The following is a 16,791-nucleotide window of genomic DNA, read 5'->3' as shown; positions in this document are numbered from 1 at the left end:
GGCAAGGTGGGTTCATCAACCGTTCAAAGAGGAACCCATCCGGACCCAATCCTCTTAGGCTTGAGGTGGACATGGAATGTCTTTAGCACCAAAAACCCTTTTGACCTAAGATAGGGTCCAAAAATCTAACCCTATCACCAACATAAATCGAGTTGCCATCCTAAAAACTCAACCCGACCCGAAGCGTTGCCACCCATACAGTCTCGGTTCACATTTACACGAGGGTGAATTAGTCAATCCCCTACTATGACGGGCAAGAGCAACTAACGAAAGAAGACGAAAAAGGAGGGAAAGATGGTGGAAGAGGTGGGTCCGCGCTGGAAGAGGGGAACGTGACGAGGCTGACGTGGAAGAGAAATGAGAGAGAGGGTGACGTGTCAAGAAGAAGAGGTGAGCAGGGAGAACGTGCTCGGGAGGTGATCCGGGCGGTGGAGGCAGAAGTAGGACAGATCCGAGCCGTCCGTGGGAGCAATGATTTGGGTTCGGGAACAAGAGGAGGCGGATGGTGGGACGTTGTCGTCGAATGATTTGAGGCGAAAGGTGACAAGAACGGGCACGGCGCAGTTTTAACGGATTACTCGATTTTATTGTTGCAAGGGGGCTTATGTACGCCGTGTGCGCTAGACAGCGCGATTTGGCACCCACCGGGCGACCATCCTGTCAACCGCATCTAACAACCGAAATGCACGTTTAAGCAATTATTTTCTGACTCGATTTTTGGATCAGGCGAATCGGACGGAGAGTCGTGAGTGCCGTGCTAGACTCGATTAAGTTTAAGAAGATTTGCCCATCGTAAAAGAATCGAGTTTAATCCTTTACCTAACCCACTCTATCTGGAATCGGAGTTGACAACCTGGTTAAGTCACGGGTTAACTCGATGAATTATCTTCATGTATCATAATCTATATGACACTTTCAGAAAATCTTACATTTATGTTTATATATTCAGATTTGATATAGCCCATGTGAGGATGTTTGATCGATATGGGAGAACTATAAATCGGATTTCAGGCAAAAGGAGTCGACTCTTCCCGACTATCTTACTGTAGCAAGCAAAAGGAGTTACAGAATATTGTCGGGCGCTCCACTGGCTCTGATAGTGGGACTCTGTGAAAGTTTTTTATTTTCCTTTTCTCCAAATTTGTCTCATCTGTTTGCAGCTTAATGGTATGTGGAGACGAGAATCAAAACTCACAGCTGAACTTAAAATAGCTGGAGAAAGGGTATAAAGAGAAGCTGTACCTGAACGAAGCTGTGAAAGAAATTCGGTATTACGTAACTCAGATTTTTCGTTTACCTTCATCGCCGATGTCCGGCTTAAGGTGGGCTCTTCCGTCTCGTACAATTATACCATCCGATGGTTTCAGTCTCAGCTCAAGAAACCAGAGACTGGGAGGTTTTCGTTTCCACTTACGGAGACAGAGATTTTCCTTCGGCTATCCGATCAGGAACCTTGGACAGAGGAAGGGTCCGCTTTCTGGGGCTGTTTGTCCGAAGGCGGTGTTGGGAATTGAGGAGAAAATGGCAGGGATAGATAGGTCTGAGGAAATTGATCGGGAAGGATACGATGCGATTATTATTGGGTCTGGAATTGGTGGGCTGATTGCAGCGACACAGCTAAGCTCTAAAGGAGCTAACGTTTTAGTGCTGGAGAAGTACGTAATTCCCGGTGGCAGCTCTGGGTATTATGAGAGGGATGGTTTCACCTTCGACGTGGGCTCGTCGGTGATGTTCGGATTCAGTGACAAGGTTAGGATAAAATTTATTTGAAATTTTTCAGTGTCAACTCATCAGTTCTGTTTGGGGTCTAGAAGTTTTTCACCAAACCCGACGCAGCTGAGTTACGGTCATGATATTAACTAAGTATTGAAAATGGCGGAATTGATGTATCAAAACAGTTGTTTAGAACGTTGAAGTTCTTTATGCTCAATTTTTATTTTTATTTTCGCAAGCTTTGCTTACAATATCCTGCTACTGATACAGGGTAATCTAAATTTAATAACACAAGCTTTGGAAGCTGTTGGATGTAAGATGGAGGTGATACCTGATCCTACTACGGTTCATTTCCACCTGCCTGGTGATCTCTCCGTTAGGGTTCACAAAGACTATGACCATTTTATTGCAGAACTCACGAATCAGTTCCCTCACGAGAAGGAAGGAATACAAAGATTTTACAGCGAGTGTTGGAAGGTATGTCAGGGATATCAGGTGGGCAGCTAGGTCTTTACTCATTGGACTCAGTTTCTGATAATGATTTCTTGCATGTCAAGGTCTTCAATTCTTTGAATTCACTGCAACTGAAGTCTCTGGAGGAGCCAATTTACCTTTTAGGGCAGTTTCTGAAGAAGCCTGTGGAATGCTTGACTCTGGGTAAGTATTGACTAACAGAAATGTATAATGTTAAAAGTGCTTGAAGTGCATACTATGCGATCTTTCTCAAGGCAACTACAGGCAATTCACTCAAATTACTCAGGCAATCGCCCATGCATAGAAATTCAGTTGTTTACCTATTTCTAAGGGCATAATTCTGTGTGGTTCTAGCTGTTGTATAAACTCCTAGGTAACCACCTTTGATAACTCTGAGTACACGGCATCAGTTATTATCGGAAATGTTTTTATTTATTATAGGATGTTCTTCTAACAAACAAACTGCTTGGCAGTCACGAGTTTTTTTTTGGTAAATATTCATGCATGTTATTGATATATTTGTAGTGGTCATCTTTGATAACACAGACCGCATGGCATCAGTTATTATCGGAAATGTTTTTATTTATTGTAGGATGTTCTTCTAACAAACAAACTGCTTGGCAGTCACGAGTTTTTTTTTGGTAAATATTCATGCATGTTATTGATATATTTGTAGTGGTCATCTTTGATAACACAGACCGCATGGCATCAGTTATTATCCAAAACTTTTTTTCTTTTTTGAAGTAATAAACTTGTTCTTCTAACAAACAAACTGCTTGGCAATCGTCAAGTGTTTTATTTGGTGAAATATTGTGCATGCTAGTGATATTATTCATCTCAATCAACTTTTATGTTAATGGAGTTCCATGGCAGCATATTTTTTGCCTCAGAATGCAGGAGATATTGCTCGGAAGTTCATCAAAGATCCTCAGTTGTTGTCTTTCATAGATGCTGAGGTTAGAATTTGTTGCAAGTTGCTAATTATGATATTTTCACTGTTGCCTTGATTTTTAGAATCATTTTTATAATTATTCTCATAAAACTAAACCTATTTGGTGGCATCTCTGTAGTGTTTCATAGTGAGCACTGTTAATGCTTTGCAGACTCCAATGATTAACGCAAGTGTGGTAAGCTTCTTTCCATCAATCACCTCTTTCCTTTCTTCAGCTCAAGCATTTACATTTGTTCTTTTCCTTCTTCAGGTCCTCTGTGACAGGCATTATGGAGGTATTAACTACCCTGTTGGTGGTGTTGGAGGAATAGCAAAGTCATTGGCAAAAGGCTTAGTTGACAAGGGCAGTAAAATTCTTTACAAGGCCAATGTTACTAATATTATAGTTGAGAATGGAAAGGCTGTAAGTTGTTCCCTTTATTAACTGTACTGGCATTAGATATGATAGTGGTGTCATGGTTTAAAAAAAAAAATTGTTTTATTTTTTGGGTATCTTCTGTTACTGATTGTTTTTTCTTTGACTGTTCACCTTTTGTAGGTTGGAGCAAAGCTTTCAGATGGAAGAGAATTTTTTGCAAAAACCATTGTCTCAAATGCGACTAGATGGGATACCTTTGGTGAGTTAATTGTCAGACAGACCATGACTATTGTGAAGACAATGTGATGAAACAGCAAATAATTATGCTGAACTCCACTTTTTTTTTCACTGCTTTATATTTTCTAATGCTTTACAAGGCTAATTTTATCTCATCTGAGATTTTCTGGATGTTGTCAATAGCCAAATATTAGATTTTGTGGCTCAAGCATCTATGAGCTCTCATTCAGAAAATTTATGTAGGGATCATTATGAAACTTTTTCATTACCTCCAGAAAAAGAAGAAAAACGGTATGAATATGGATGTGTATTTGTAGGAAAGCTTCTAAAAGCAATGGATATTCCAAAGGATGAAGAGAATTTCCAAAGACTATATGTTAAAGCTCCATCGTTTCTATCCATTCACATGGGCGTTAAAGCTGATGTATTGCCACCAGACACTGATTGTCACCATTTTGTTCTTGAGGTATCCAAAATAACTGCATAATTTGATTAATCTGACAGAATCTGGCCTCATAAACCCTGAACACATGGATAGTGGAAAACCAAGGGTTCCTTCAAAGTATTTTATGGGTCTAAAACTTGGGGTTTTCCAGAATTGGGTATATTATGATGTTTGCCCTTCTATTAACCTTATTGTCAAGTAGAGGTGGATTATACAATTGCTGTGCCTTAACTTTCAGACCAATTTCACGAAAGTTTTGGACTAAAGGGTGTTTTTATTGTTTCAAAATTCTAGCCATAAGCAGGGATAACACGATCAGTTTTTTATTACCTTTAATTTCTTTTTTTTTAGCTTTATATGGGCAACCTGAAAGGAACTCTTAACTTACTAGAAAATTTTAAACCTAGCCCTCCTTTCAGTGGTTATAATATTAATTTTTTTTCCAATAGCAAACCCCAATTTAATATAAGAACAAAGATATTTTAAAACCATACCTTCTGGATTTAAATTTAATAGAAATGGACATATTCTTTTTCATTAAAATTTGCAGGATGACTGGACCAGATTAGAGGAGCCATATGGAAGCATCTTCTTAAGTATACCGACTGTTCTAGATCCATCATTGTCACCAGAAGGTCATCATATTCTTCACATATTTACAACATCCAGCATGGAAGACTGGAAGGTAAATTTTTCTTAACCTCCATGTTTAACCACCTTTTTGTTTCTGAATATTGTGTTGTTTTAATTGTTAGAAAAGTAAACTGTTTTTCAGTGGACACATCCCAGTTCTTACATTATGACCAAACAAAGTAAATTATATCTTCGCTGAACAGGGCTTCCCTCAAAAAGATTATGAAGCTAAAAAGGAGCTCATAGCTGATCAGATCATCAGCCGGCTGGAAAAGAAACTCTTCCCAAAGCTGAAAGAGTCTATAGTCTTCAAAGAGGTTAGCTGTTTTCCTTTTTCCTTTCTTTTTCAGCATTAATATTGCTCCAGTTTTAATAAATATAGGTACTTCAACAATAAAGTTGTTGTAAGAGATTTCCTAAACTACATTTCGAAGATATTTATGCATTTACAAACTGCTGTATATTTGTGACCTTCTGGTCTGATCATTCGTTGCTTTAAGAGATGTTTAGGATCTACCCTGCCACTTTTTGTGGTTTGAAGGATTCCAGATTCCATGCCTCTGTTTTTTTTTTTTTTTGAATGTTGAACCCCTTAGTGAAATTTGTAATCAAGACTTAAGCCTAAGGTCCAATCCGCAACACTATCACTCATTTTAAACCCACATTTCATTGCATATCGTTTTTCTTTTTTAGAATGATTTCATTTCATTGTTAAACATGGCAGGTGGGCACTCCGAAGACACACAGGCGGTTTCTTGCTCGTGATAGTGGTACCTATGGGCCTATACCACGTGGAACACCAAAAGGATTACTTGGGATGCCTTTCAATACAACAGTAAGCTGAGAAGTTACTTTAACAGGTGGTTTAAGTACTGACGATTTAGTAATGCACTTGACTATCCCATAATGCTGGATTTGCAGGCAGTAGATGGGCTATATTGTGTAGGAGATAGTTGTTTCCCTGGACAAGGAGTTATAGCAGTTGCCTTTTCAGGATTCATGTGTGCCCACCGAGTGGCTGCTGATATTGGTGAGCAGCTGTGCAAGAATATCTTCTTTTTCTCTCCCAGTGTTTACTTTTTTGGTGCCCTTTGTCTTCAAGGACTATAAACAAATAATTCTGAGAAAAATGACTTCAATTTCTTAGAAATATAAAGTTCACCGTTGATGATTTGTGTGACCTTGAAATCTCTGGTTTTCATTGTCAGGGCTTGAACCTAAGTCTCCAATACTGGACAGTGCGCTTCTTGGATTGCTTCGTTGGTTCAGAACAGTAGCATGAAAATAATTTGTTGGCTAGTGGAAGCGGTTAAAAGTCTTTGTTGACATGAGCTATTGGGTGAGTTCAACATAGACAAACTGATTCCAGGGAGAAGATTTCTGTTTTTACTGGAGCTCTCTGTGCTTTCACTAAGTTTAAGCAGGTTCATTGACACATAAGAGGACCTTTCGAATTGTAGATCTCTTTGGTCCGGGAGGTACCTCATCTTCATTGACGATCTGGTAGATAAACTTTGGGTTAATTCTGCTTATTGCATAAATAGTAGATATTAATGTCAAAGGCATATATATATCCACTATAAAATATATGTTATCCCACCATCTATATTATGTGTCCAACTCCAAACAGTAAGAAAATTATTGTTTTGCTCCAAGTGTAAAACTTTAGTAAATTCATGAAGTAAAAACAAGTTTTTACATATTCCTTGTTTTCTGTTTCCAAATTATAACTCTGGTAATCCACAATTTTTTGCTTTAGGAATCAGTAGCAGGTATTCAACACCTATTGATCTTGCCTCTTACTTTTATCTTACTCCTTCAAGAGTTGGAATCTCAGTGGATTTCTCTGCAATAATGTCGTACTAGGAATTTCTGTGTATTTCTCTGCAATAGTGTCATACTTGTTACAATAACAAGTATTTGCTCAGACTAATTTCTGCAAGAACAAAATGGATATTCTTTGTAAATATCTTAATGCCTCAAAAGAGTTTCAAATCTCGGGATTTCTCAATAGTGATAAATGTTTGTCAGATAAATATCGAATAGCTGTTGAACTCTGGGAACATCAACCATTTGCTGTCCAAATTGATAGCGATTTGAAAGACATGCCGTGGTGCTGGATGAAATAGTTCAGAACATTCACTCTTGTAATCTGGGATAGCTTATTGTACTTACGATTCTCCAAGGATCAATGAATTTGAAGAAGCTGGAAAACCAGAAAGTGTTACACCTGTTTCCTTTGTTTATATGCTCTTCATCTGGAAACCTGAAAGCGCAAGCTGCTTTCCTATCTTGGTAGTCAGGCATGAGGCCGCTTTTGATTCATGAGCACATGGTAATGTCGTATATTGAGTTAACTATTACTTTTTCATTACATGTAGACAGCATTGGTGTTCTAGCATCAGGTTTGAAGCTTCATCCTCCTCAATGAAAAGTAAGCCAAGAGGCGGTACCCAAAAATCATGGCAACCATTGCACCTATTTCCATCAAGCCATTACCCAAGTGAACGTGATTGATAACTGGAGGAACATGGCCATATTGCACCTTGAGAAGAAGCCTGTAAGTGTGGTAGTTGAAAGACAAATAACGAACCCAGGCTATGAATACCGGAACTCTCTGTGGGGAAAAAAGAGGGAATAGCATCATGAATTTTCTTTTACACCTAGCAGCCAATTCTGGAGCTGATATTACTTGATATCAGGTCTTCCTTGGAAAAAGATGCAATGATATACTCAAATTTAAGACTGGAGGGAGGACTTTTTGAATTATGTATTACAGAAAAAGACTAGAGGATTAACCTTCTCTAAAGAATTTGACCAGTAATGTACTCTGCAGCTGGTGAATCTTAAGTAATTTATTTCACCCTGTTTAGGTGTCAATGGGGAGAAATTAACCCACAAAAAGCTGTCATTTTGTTTCCAAAAGATTTTTAAGTGGCATATGGTAGCATGATGATATCATCAACTAAATAACCTTAGATTTAAAATAAAAGATTAGGTGGTCTCACCCTCTAGCTTGAAAACAAACATTCTATCATGGGATTCAGATCACCCAAAAGATTTTTAAGTGGCATATGGTAGCATGATGATATCATCAACTAAATAACCTTAGATTTAAAATAAAAGATTAGGTGGTCTCACCCTCTAGCTTGAAAACAAACATTCTATCATGGGATTCAGATCACCCTGGTCACATTCACTTTCTCTTTCCCTCAGCAGGAAATAGAAAAGCTAATTTGTATTCATTTTGATTAGGTAAACATTTTAGTGATCCAAGGTAGAAATAAACTATATGAGGCAAACATACCTGCACAAAAAATCCACCGGCCAGCATGAAAGTCATGACAGTGACTGAAGCAAATGTTGTTGCCTTCTTAATGTCCATCAGGGTAGCACCAATAGCCAATCCAAGGCCCTGTAAAATCTTTGGGTTAGCAATCCAGGATAAAAGAACTATACATCTTTCTGTTTTAATAGAGGATGCATGCTTTATGTACCTGAGCAGCAACTATGCTGAGGAACACCACCAGCAAGGTTAAGAAAAAAGTCGTGGCATTCATTTTCAAGGTTGCCATGAAATAAACAATGAGAAGAAATGCTACAGGAAGGATGAGGTCCAGTGGTAGATCACTGGTGGTCCTAGCCAGGAAGTATGCGCTCATTCTGTACATGTCAACTGCTCTCTCTTTGTTTAGCATAGCTCTTTCTTGAGGAAAGGTGAAAATTGCCGTGAAAACAGGAAAGAAGCCCCAGAAGACACTAATGAAGAAAAGTAAACCTGTCTGCAGTGCAGAAAAGTTAAAACTTGAGCCACTTTCGAACTATAAAAGTTTCAAAAGCAGAAGTTGTTTAAAACTATCAAAATTTCAAAAGCAGTAGTTTAGTTTTAGAAGCAGAAGTAGTTTAAAATTATCAAAGGCTCAAAAGCAGAAGTTCAGTTCCCACCTTTGTATCTGACGTACTGATAAATTTGAAGATATTAATTTCTTGTAAACACTATGTTATGTCTATTCTCATGCCTTTTGTCAGATATAGTATCAGAAACTTTTGAAGATTATATAAAATGATGCCATTTGCCTCCTTATTTCTTGTTTTATTTAAGACCACCTGCATCTATGTGATGCACTTACAGGACTTGCATGACTGCAACACTAACATTCTTTTTGCTCCTGCATGGTCCTCATTATCTGCTTGCATCATACTATCTTTTCAAACACTACTTATCTAAGAGAGCCCTTTAGTCAGATGTGATGTTTTTATACCTGATCTTGGAGGCCTTTAAAAGTGGACCTGTCTGAGTTCCACCAGAGTAAACCAAGGATGACTGCAGTTGCAAGAACTTGAGTGATTCTCATCCAGCTCAGGTAATCATGTCTCCTTTCTTTTAGACCTCTTCGAAACAGAATGGAATATTGTCCACACCAAGTTGCTCCCCAATCTCGCTTAGGTGGTGATACTTTTGCTTTTATATCTTCATCTAACGGGATAGAGGTTTGCAGCTTCTTCTTCTCATTGACTGCAACTTTTGTCTCATAAGCCTCCACGAGGTACTGCTTCATAATAGGGAAGTAAGTGACATCCTAAACTCAATGTTTAAACTAGGTTGATGACAGCAAAGATCCTCCAAGCATGCAATCACAACAATCATTCCCAGCTGAAACTTTGACAAATTCTTATCTTAAGATTTCGTTATTTCTTTCTTGAAATTAATGCAATCCACCAGTAAATTCATACAGATTATAAAATTTCACTGACACAAAAAATCCAAAACAAACACAAAATGGAGCCACTGTCAGCTGTTAAACTTGTCCATTTGCCATTAGGTGATCTTTGTTAAATATCATTTTAGCATTGAGCTATAAGTGGCTTCTTTGACTCTTAATTTATAAGGATGTCTGCTTAATTCTTGCAAATAATAGATCAGTTCTTCTTTTTTTATATCCAAACAAAAGACTCAACTATTGCTATTAAAGAGGTCCAAAAAGTACAACCATTACCGGACAAAATTCTGTAATTATCTATAAGCATACATGCATCTGCATAGCTAATAATATCCCTAGGAAGGCCATTGTTCTTCAGATTGACGTCGCCATATAGTTCAGTTCAATTCAATATCAAGTTTAAGTTCTGACTTTATGTGGGGCCAGAAAAATTGGTGTTTCCTTTTTCCTATGAGCTTCAAGAGGTTTAATTTTGACTCGGTTCAGGCGCACAAGGAAGATTTCCATCATTTGGCTAATGTTAGATTCAATTGTTGCAAAGTCTGATCTCTATTAATTGAAAGTTGAAATTCTGGAAGGCTGCAAATTTACCTCATGAACATCAGTTGCAGATGGCTTCCCGTTTCTGGGTTCAGTTTTTGAATTTTCCATCTGAACTCTATCCTCTAACTCTGATGGAAAAGAAACATCATTGAGGTTTCCGTTAGCAAGATCAAGAAGAAACTCTGCCGGGTTCATGGCAATGAGGGGAGTGCATCCGATTGATGAGAAATAAACCATAGCTTCAGATGCTTTTCCATAGTATAGCAAACTCCCTTTTCCAAGAAGAAGCAATTTGTTAAATTTGTGGAACAGTCTGCTTGATGGCTGATGAATGGTTGTTACCACTGTTTTCCCAGCCTGCCAGAAAATGCAAGTGTTAAACGTTTAAACCCAATACCATTTGAGTGAAGAAGCCGTCTTTCTTTGATGCCAGATATTTTTTTGGTCCTGATATGCTTTCAGAGCTTTCGATTTTGTTTCAACTATTGAAAGAACCATATTTGATCCACCACAGAAGAATGGTCATTGCGTTTTGGCTCAGCAAACATTTTGAGCTATGCCTCACAAGAAAGTGTGACCGATCCTTACCTCTGCAATGTCCTGTAACATCTGAACAATCCTCAGTGCAGTTGTTGAATCCAGGCCTGAGGTGGGTTCGTCCAAGAACAGCACAGAAGGGTTTATTATAATCTCTGCACCAATGCACACTCTTTTTCTTTCTCCCCCTGAAACTCCTCGCACAAAGGATCCCCCAATCTTGGTGTCTTGGCACCTGCCACCCTCCCCAAATTTTAGCAAGAAATTAGCTACTTTCGGAATACAACAGTAGTTATCTTCCTTTTCATGGACACCATTAAAAAACAACTGCAACAGAGAAAGAAGAAACATACAGAAGGAATGGAATTCTTGCAAACGGAACAAGTTGACAAAAAATATTAAGCTTTAACCCACCAGCTACTCTATATATTTATCTGTTTCGTTGATTTCTTTTTAAAAACTTCAATTGATGCATGAGCAAGGAAGCTACCTCTCCAGGCCAAGCTCGCAAATGACATCCATCGCTCTTTCCTGCTTTTGTTGTTTAGATAATGTCTTTGGAAGTCTGAGCAGGGCTGCATAGGTGAGTGTTTCTTTGACTGTCAAGTGAGGGAACAGGACATCATCTTGCGTTACAAATCCAATACTGCACAAACACACTAGCATAAGCTTCCATACTCATAAATCTGTATCTTACCAGAGGTCTCCGTGGAACCAAGTTCATCGGTTACCTGATAACGAAATGGAGTCAACTCGATCAAGCTGGAAAGCGAATTGGCCAAGTCAATTCTTGACCAGACTGCTGCTTTTCATGAAGTTGCAAGACCACGGTAAAACAATTCACCAAAAACAGTTTGGGCACCATTGCAAGCCATGATTCTCCTATGCAGTTTTTTTTTCTGCTTACCTGATTGGTTTGAAGTTCATGCTGAATATATATGAAACAGAAAGAAAAAAAAAGACAAAAATCGACAGATCAACTCTTGGCAAGCAATTGTTGTTAATGAAGTACCCATCTGGTTCCCAAACAGGTTCGCGTGGTTTAAGCTGACGTTTTGGTGGTCTTCCAGCCCCAGAGAAACAGAGTCAAGCTGGTCGAGCTGGCTGGTTATTGGGTTTCCTTCAAGACGAGATTAGAACATACCTGCGCTTGAGAACTTTGGAGTATGGCTGGTCATTGTAAGTGATGGAACCACTCATGGCAGGATCACTTGATCTCCCACTAAGCAGGTTGAGCAGAGTCGTCTTCCCGCAGCCTGATGGCCCCATCAGAGCAAGCACCTCCCCCGGGCTCGCAGACCCTGTAATCCCATGCAAGATGTCTTTCTCCACAGTCGCCCTCACGCTTTTCAGGATCACTTTGTATTTCACGTCTGTAAACTGCATCAGATTTGGCAACAACACAAGTTTCAACCAAATCATTTCACTGTATCTCAACTAACCCACATAAAATACCAGCAAAAAAGAAAAAAAAAACTTCACTGCGACTGCTCCAGCATCTGAAAATGGCGGTAGGGAATGAGAAATCGAGTACCTTGAGATAAATCGGTAACGTCGGTTCTGTGACAATCTTCCTCCGTGTGACCGCTTCGACGTCTTCCACTTCTACAAAATTCATTTTATGTAAAAACAAAAAAATCAGCGGAGACCATGCACATGAATTGTTCACCAAATGGGGCCCACGTGAAATTCCTACCCGGTTCAATCTGATGTATGTTCAACTGGTTCAACCCCTAAAGGGACAGAAGTAAACCCACTAGGGACTTTAATGCAATTAAAACAACTTTAGGACCTTCTTACCGTTTTCCTCGTCACTAAAATTGCGGAGATCGGCGATATCGTCGGCCGCCGGCAGGTTGAAACCTGCGAGAGAGAATGAGAAGCCCAAACTGGCGCTGGAAGCCCGGCTGAGAGCCGCTCCACTGCTAAGCTCGTCCAAGTCTAGCTTTAGCTGCACGCTTCGTGACTTCCGAATGTGTTTCCTCCCCGGCGACGCCCCAATCAACTTCCCCAAGCTCGACTTCCTGGCTAGAATCGAGCCTCCCACGGCATCGAACGACGACGTCTGACTCGGGGATTTCCTCGACGTTATCTCCAACAGCTGGTCCGATTTCGTCCGGCCCAAACCCGTCGCCAGCGTTGTCTCCATCTGCTCTCCAATAGAAATTGATCAACACAAATTTCATCCATCAACGAAACAAAATGTAGTTACTTCCATGAAAGAATTTTTACTTCAAATATGTGCTAGAAAGAGCTCTCTGAAAGATTTTAGCGAAGAAAAGCAATCCAGAAAAAGCAAAAACGGAAGACTTGTTCATGGGAACATTGGCATTGTAGATCATTCTAAAAGGGGGAAAAAAGTTCTTAATCTGTTTCTTGTGATCCATTAACACTGGGCTGCCACCTACCAAAGAGATAAAAGGTGCAACAATAACTCCATTCTCGTGCAAAGGTGAAGAAATACCCAGAACCGAAAAGTAAAAATCAGAGGCGCAGAGACTTCCAAATATGTTTATTAGTTTCAGCCTTTCAGTTGCATTCATTTGCACGTCCACAGATTTTATTTTTTTGGAGTACTATATAGAGATAAACAAATCAAGTAGCAATTACAGTCTCACAGACTGGTTCGTGAAGCACAACAAACAATCTTTTCATCATCGGGAAGCTTGAAAAGGAAGAAGAAAAGGAGAAAAACCAAAGAAAACGATTACAGGAAGAAAATTGAAGAAAAAAGAAGAAGAGTGTTTTCCATAGCATAACTTCAGATGAGAAAGAAAGAAGAGCAAAACGTCGAATGGAGAAAGAGCCATGAAAGGACTCGGGAAGAAATTCAAGATCGGTGTATCCATAAAAACCATTAGTTTTTAACGATTTTACAAACAAAAATCTGAAACGAAGAACAAACTGAACCACGTCGTGAGTGAAGGATACAGAATACTTTCGTTCTGTGAAGATAAACATGAAAACGTTTGAATTCAGATGACAAAAACAAGATTAGTTAATCAAGTCATGCCTTCGTGAAACCACGTTTCTAAATTGATCTTTCTGCGGAACTAATAAAGTTCCATATTTCGCTCCTTTCCCCCACTCATTTATTCATCACTTGTATAGCATGTAATTCCGAGACAGATTTCTTTAATCTGCTTCTCTGTCCCCATGAAATGAAACACGAACCTCATTTCGCAGATGAAGAGAACAGAAAATTACACACAGCAGCGCTGAGCTTATCACAGCGGCGGAAGCAACACAAGAAGATTAAGAACAGTTTAATACAGATTCCAAACTTCAGTACCTTCTATCGAGGTTTGAGCTCTTGCTTGAGTGAAAGAACGACACCAAAATCGTCGACGACGTTGGAAGCGAAACAGCTTGATAATAAATTCGTCGAGTCACTGCTCATTTATAAAGAACCACCACAGACACCACTCAAAGTGGAAATGACACCATTGCTTCCACCTTCCGGAAACATTTTCAAGGCTGCCATTTCTTTTCCGAAAATCCCAGAAACTGTTCGCATTATCCACTTCGCATTGAATGCTGCATGAGTTGCAGGGTCCAGCCAGCCAGCTAAAAACAATGAAAGCGGAGTTTTACAGTTTTACTCGTCTAAGTATTTTTCAGCCATTGTGTAAATTTCTGCCGGAATATTTACTCCGTTAAAGGAAGAGGATACAGCAGCTTTCCGTTCCATTATTTACAGAAAACCTTTCGATGACTTATCGACTAAGCTTGCTTTTTGAATAGTTTCACGAAAATGGAAACGAACTGGAATGACGTCCGATCTTGTTTTTGGATCAGTTGAGATTTGCTATGCCTGTTAAATAGTGGTTCCATCTGTAGCTAGAACATGCACCGGTGGCTTATTCTAGTAGACTGAACGTAGCATGGGCACATCAAAAAGCTGTAAAGATAAAACGTAAAAAGGGCATCAAAGTAAAATCTCCTCGAGTCGCTTTTTCTAGGGTGCGGGTTGGCAAATGATAGGTGTCGACAAACTGCTCCAAAAGGACATTTCTGGTGTGATCGTCACACGCCACTGGCCCCGCCGGTTGTCCGCCTTGATTGGTTTACACCTAATTACCCCTAAAGTCTCAGTTTTTGAATCACCTAAACTTTCCTAATTCCCGCCTTTGTCCAAACGTTGGATCGGTACGGGTTGGGTTAAACCAATAACCCAACCCAACCCAACTTGATTTTGGAATATTTATTGTATCCAATACACCTTGTAATTGGACCTATACATTTGATATATATATTGGATTTTCAATTTTCCAGTAAAAAAATCTAATGCATTTTATAAAAAGATATTCATTTGAAAAAGAGTACTAATTATCAAAAAAATAAGATTTTAATTTTATTATATAAAAAACTAAAAAAGGTCATCATAGTGTAGGGTTGGTGAAACCGGTGAGCAGGTTCAGGGGTTCGACCCAAATCAGAATTTCGGTTAATCGCGTTTTGGGCGCACTATTTTGCGATTAGGCACGACTTAAGTGTCGCGCGATGAGGAAGTCAGGGGCCATGAAGGAGGGCGGTGCCGCCCTGCCTGGAAAAGGCACGTGACAGGGACGTCGCGTGGGAAGACAGACGTTCGGTCGAGGGTCTCGTCCATCCAGCCCTTTCATGACACGTCTACTGCATGAGGGAGGGCTTCTGTTCGTAACGCGTCTGACATCGACGTCTTCACCGCATGTAGCTCGCCAAGTGGAGTGCAATATTTCCATTTTCTGAGCTTCTCCTCACACGTGTCTGATATTTACCGATTTTCTCTGATTGTGGACGAGAATTGCATGAGGGAATGGCAAAATGGAGAAAGCAGTCTTTTCTGTGATTGGATCTGTATGAATAGAAAAAACAAAAAACGAGTCACTTGAGTCAGCTCAGTGCAAGTTGTCAGTTGCCCGACTCTCACAGTAGAATGAGTCGACTCAGTGCAAGTGCAGGTATTATTTAGGGTTTAGGAATTGCTAATTGTTGAATATGAGACTGTGTACCCTGGGAAAGAGGGCATTGAAATTGGATAGTACCACCACCCTGCATTTCCTCCCTCTTTCCCCCTGCACATGGTTCTCACAGCAAAATCCAAGAGACAAGTTGTTGATGACAAACATGCATGTACAAATGAATGTAAGGACGCCCTTCGTAGTCCTTTTTGTGATTCTCTATATATATTGAAGTTGACAACACTTGAGGAGGCTCCTTCTTCCATTGTAAAAAGTAGCCCGTTGGAGGTGTCCGGATGATGCACGGAGTTTTGGAGGTTTGCCCATTGGGATAACGTGGGTCGATTCAACTCAATAAGGTAAAATCTCTCCTTAAACCTTATGTTCCATCCACTCTTATAGGCGGTAGTTTTTTGCACTTAATAGATCAGTTTATTAGGTGTATTGGCTAGCCGCTGTCATTGTATCAGAGTTGGGATAGAATGAATGTAACATAGTGTTTAACGTGGGTTCATTTTTTCAAGCCTAGAGACTTAATTCAACTCAATAAGGGAAAATCTCTCCTTAAACCCTATGTCAGAGTGGTTCTGTCCACTCTTGTAGTCTGTAGTTAGATCGGTTTTTTGGGTGTATTGGCTAGCCATTGTATCAGAGTTAGCTAGCCACTGTATTGGCACGCCACTTCCTGGTAAAAAATGGGTAAGGTAGGTATCAAAGTGGTTCAGTCTATACTTGTAGGCGGTGGTTTTCCGTACTTAATATCAGTCTTTTGGGTGTCCGTTGTCCCCCTAAACCCTAAACCCTTTTCTAATTCGATAAAATAGTTTTAGCCATAAATATTCAAGATTCTCTTTCACCCAAAGTACAATTGATAGGACGAAAAACTTAGTAACTTCGTCGAGAATGTCTTTCTCTAGCTAAATTTATTATGTACCCAAAAGTCACAATCTAGATAGGGAGTTTGGGGGAGAATTTGGTAGACCGCGCTTTGTACTGAACAAAGAAAAGTTGCGTCGGGGAGAGCGGAAATCTTATCGGTTGCGACGGAGGCCTGTAATGAGACGTCGAGGGGAGAGGCGTCCAAGGGGGAAAGAGGGTAGGAAAGTGGAGAGTTTGTTTTGTACAAAATAAAGACAAGATGTATCAGTAGGCAGTGCCGGACGAGGGAGGGCATAGGAATCGACAGCAGCCAGGCAGCGAACATCTTTTCCCGATCCGTCACTCTCGCTCGGATT

General features: G+C 39.8%; 2 protein-coding genes across 2 annotated transcripts; one reads left to right on the top strand and one right to left on the bottom strand.

Moving 5' to 3' along the window:
• The first annotated feature begins 1,044 nt into the window (after nt 1–1,044).
• Nucleotides 1,045–6,293, top strand: LOC137934767 (prolycopene isomerase 1, chloroplastic). The gene is made up of 13 exons (XM_068779294.1): nt 1,045–1,749; nt 1,984–2,190; nt 2,271–2,370; nt 3,061–3,143; nt 3,258–3,314; nt 3,390–3,542; nt 3,678–3,756; nt 4,052–4,200; nt 4,730–4,864; nt 5,016–5,129; nt 5,537–5,647; nt 5,734–5,842; nt 6,021–6,293. The coding sequence occupies exons 1-13, from the start codon at nt 1,309–1,311 to the stop codon at nt 6,092–6,094; spliced, it is 1,812 nt and encodes a 603-aa protein (XP_068635395.1). The 5' UTR covers nt 1,045–1,308; the 3' UTR covers nt 6,095–6,293.
• A 463-nt stretch (nt 6,294–6,756) lies between these two features.
• Nucleotides 6,757–13,960, bottom strand: LOC137934768 (ABC transporter G family member 22-like). Its single transcript, XM_068779295.1, has 11 exons — nt 13,906–13,960; nt 12,414–12,762; nt 12,148–12,218; nt 11,758–11,993; nt 11,104–11,259; nt 10,665–10,848; nt 10,125–10,433; nt 9,075–9,362; nt 8,310–8,594; nt 8,120–8,227; nt 6,757–7,429 (listed from the first exon to the last, which is right to left on the bottom strand). The coding sequence occupies exons 2-11, from the start codon at nt 12,760–12,762 to the stop codon at nt 7,214–7,216; spliced, it is 2,202 nt and encodes a 733-aa protein (XP_068635396.1). The 5' UTR covers nt 13,906–13,960; the 3' UTR covers nt 6,757–7,213.
• Between the last annotated feature and the right edge of the window lie 2,831 nt (nt 13,961–16,791).

Source organism: Aristolochia californica, unplaced genomic scaffold (genome assembly GCF_029961685.1).
Source record: "Aristolochia californica isolate CCGP_79_NKW_82.1479 unplaced genomic scaffold, dmAriCali1.0.hap1 SCAF_6, whole genome shotgun sequence".
Lineage (NCBI taxonomy): Eukaryota > Viridiplantae > Streptophyta > Magnoliopsida > Piperales > Aristolochiaceae > Aristolochia > Aristolochia californica.
The sequence above is the reverse complement of the archived record's forward strand: the minus strand, read 5'-3'. Positions and strand labels throughout refer to the sequence as shown.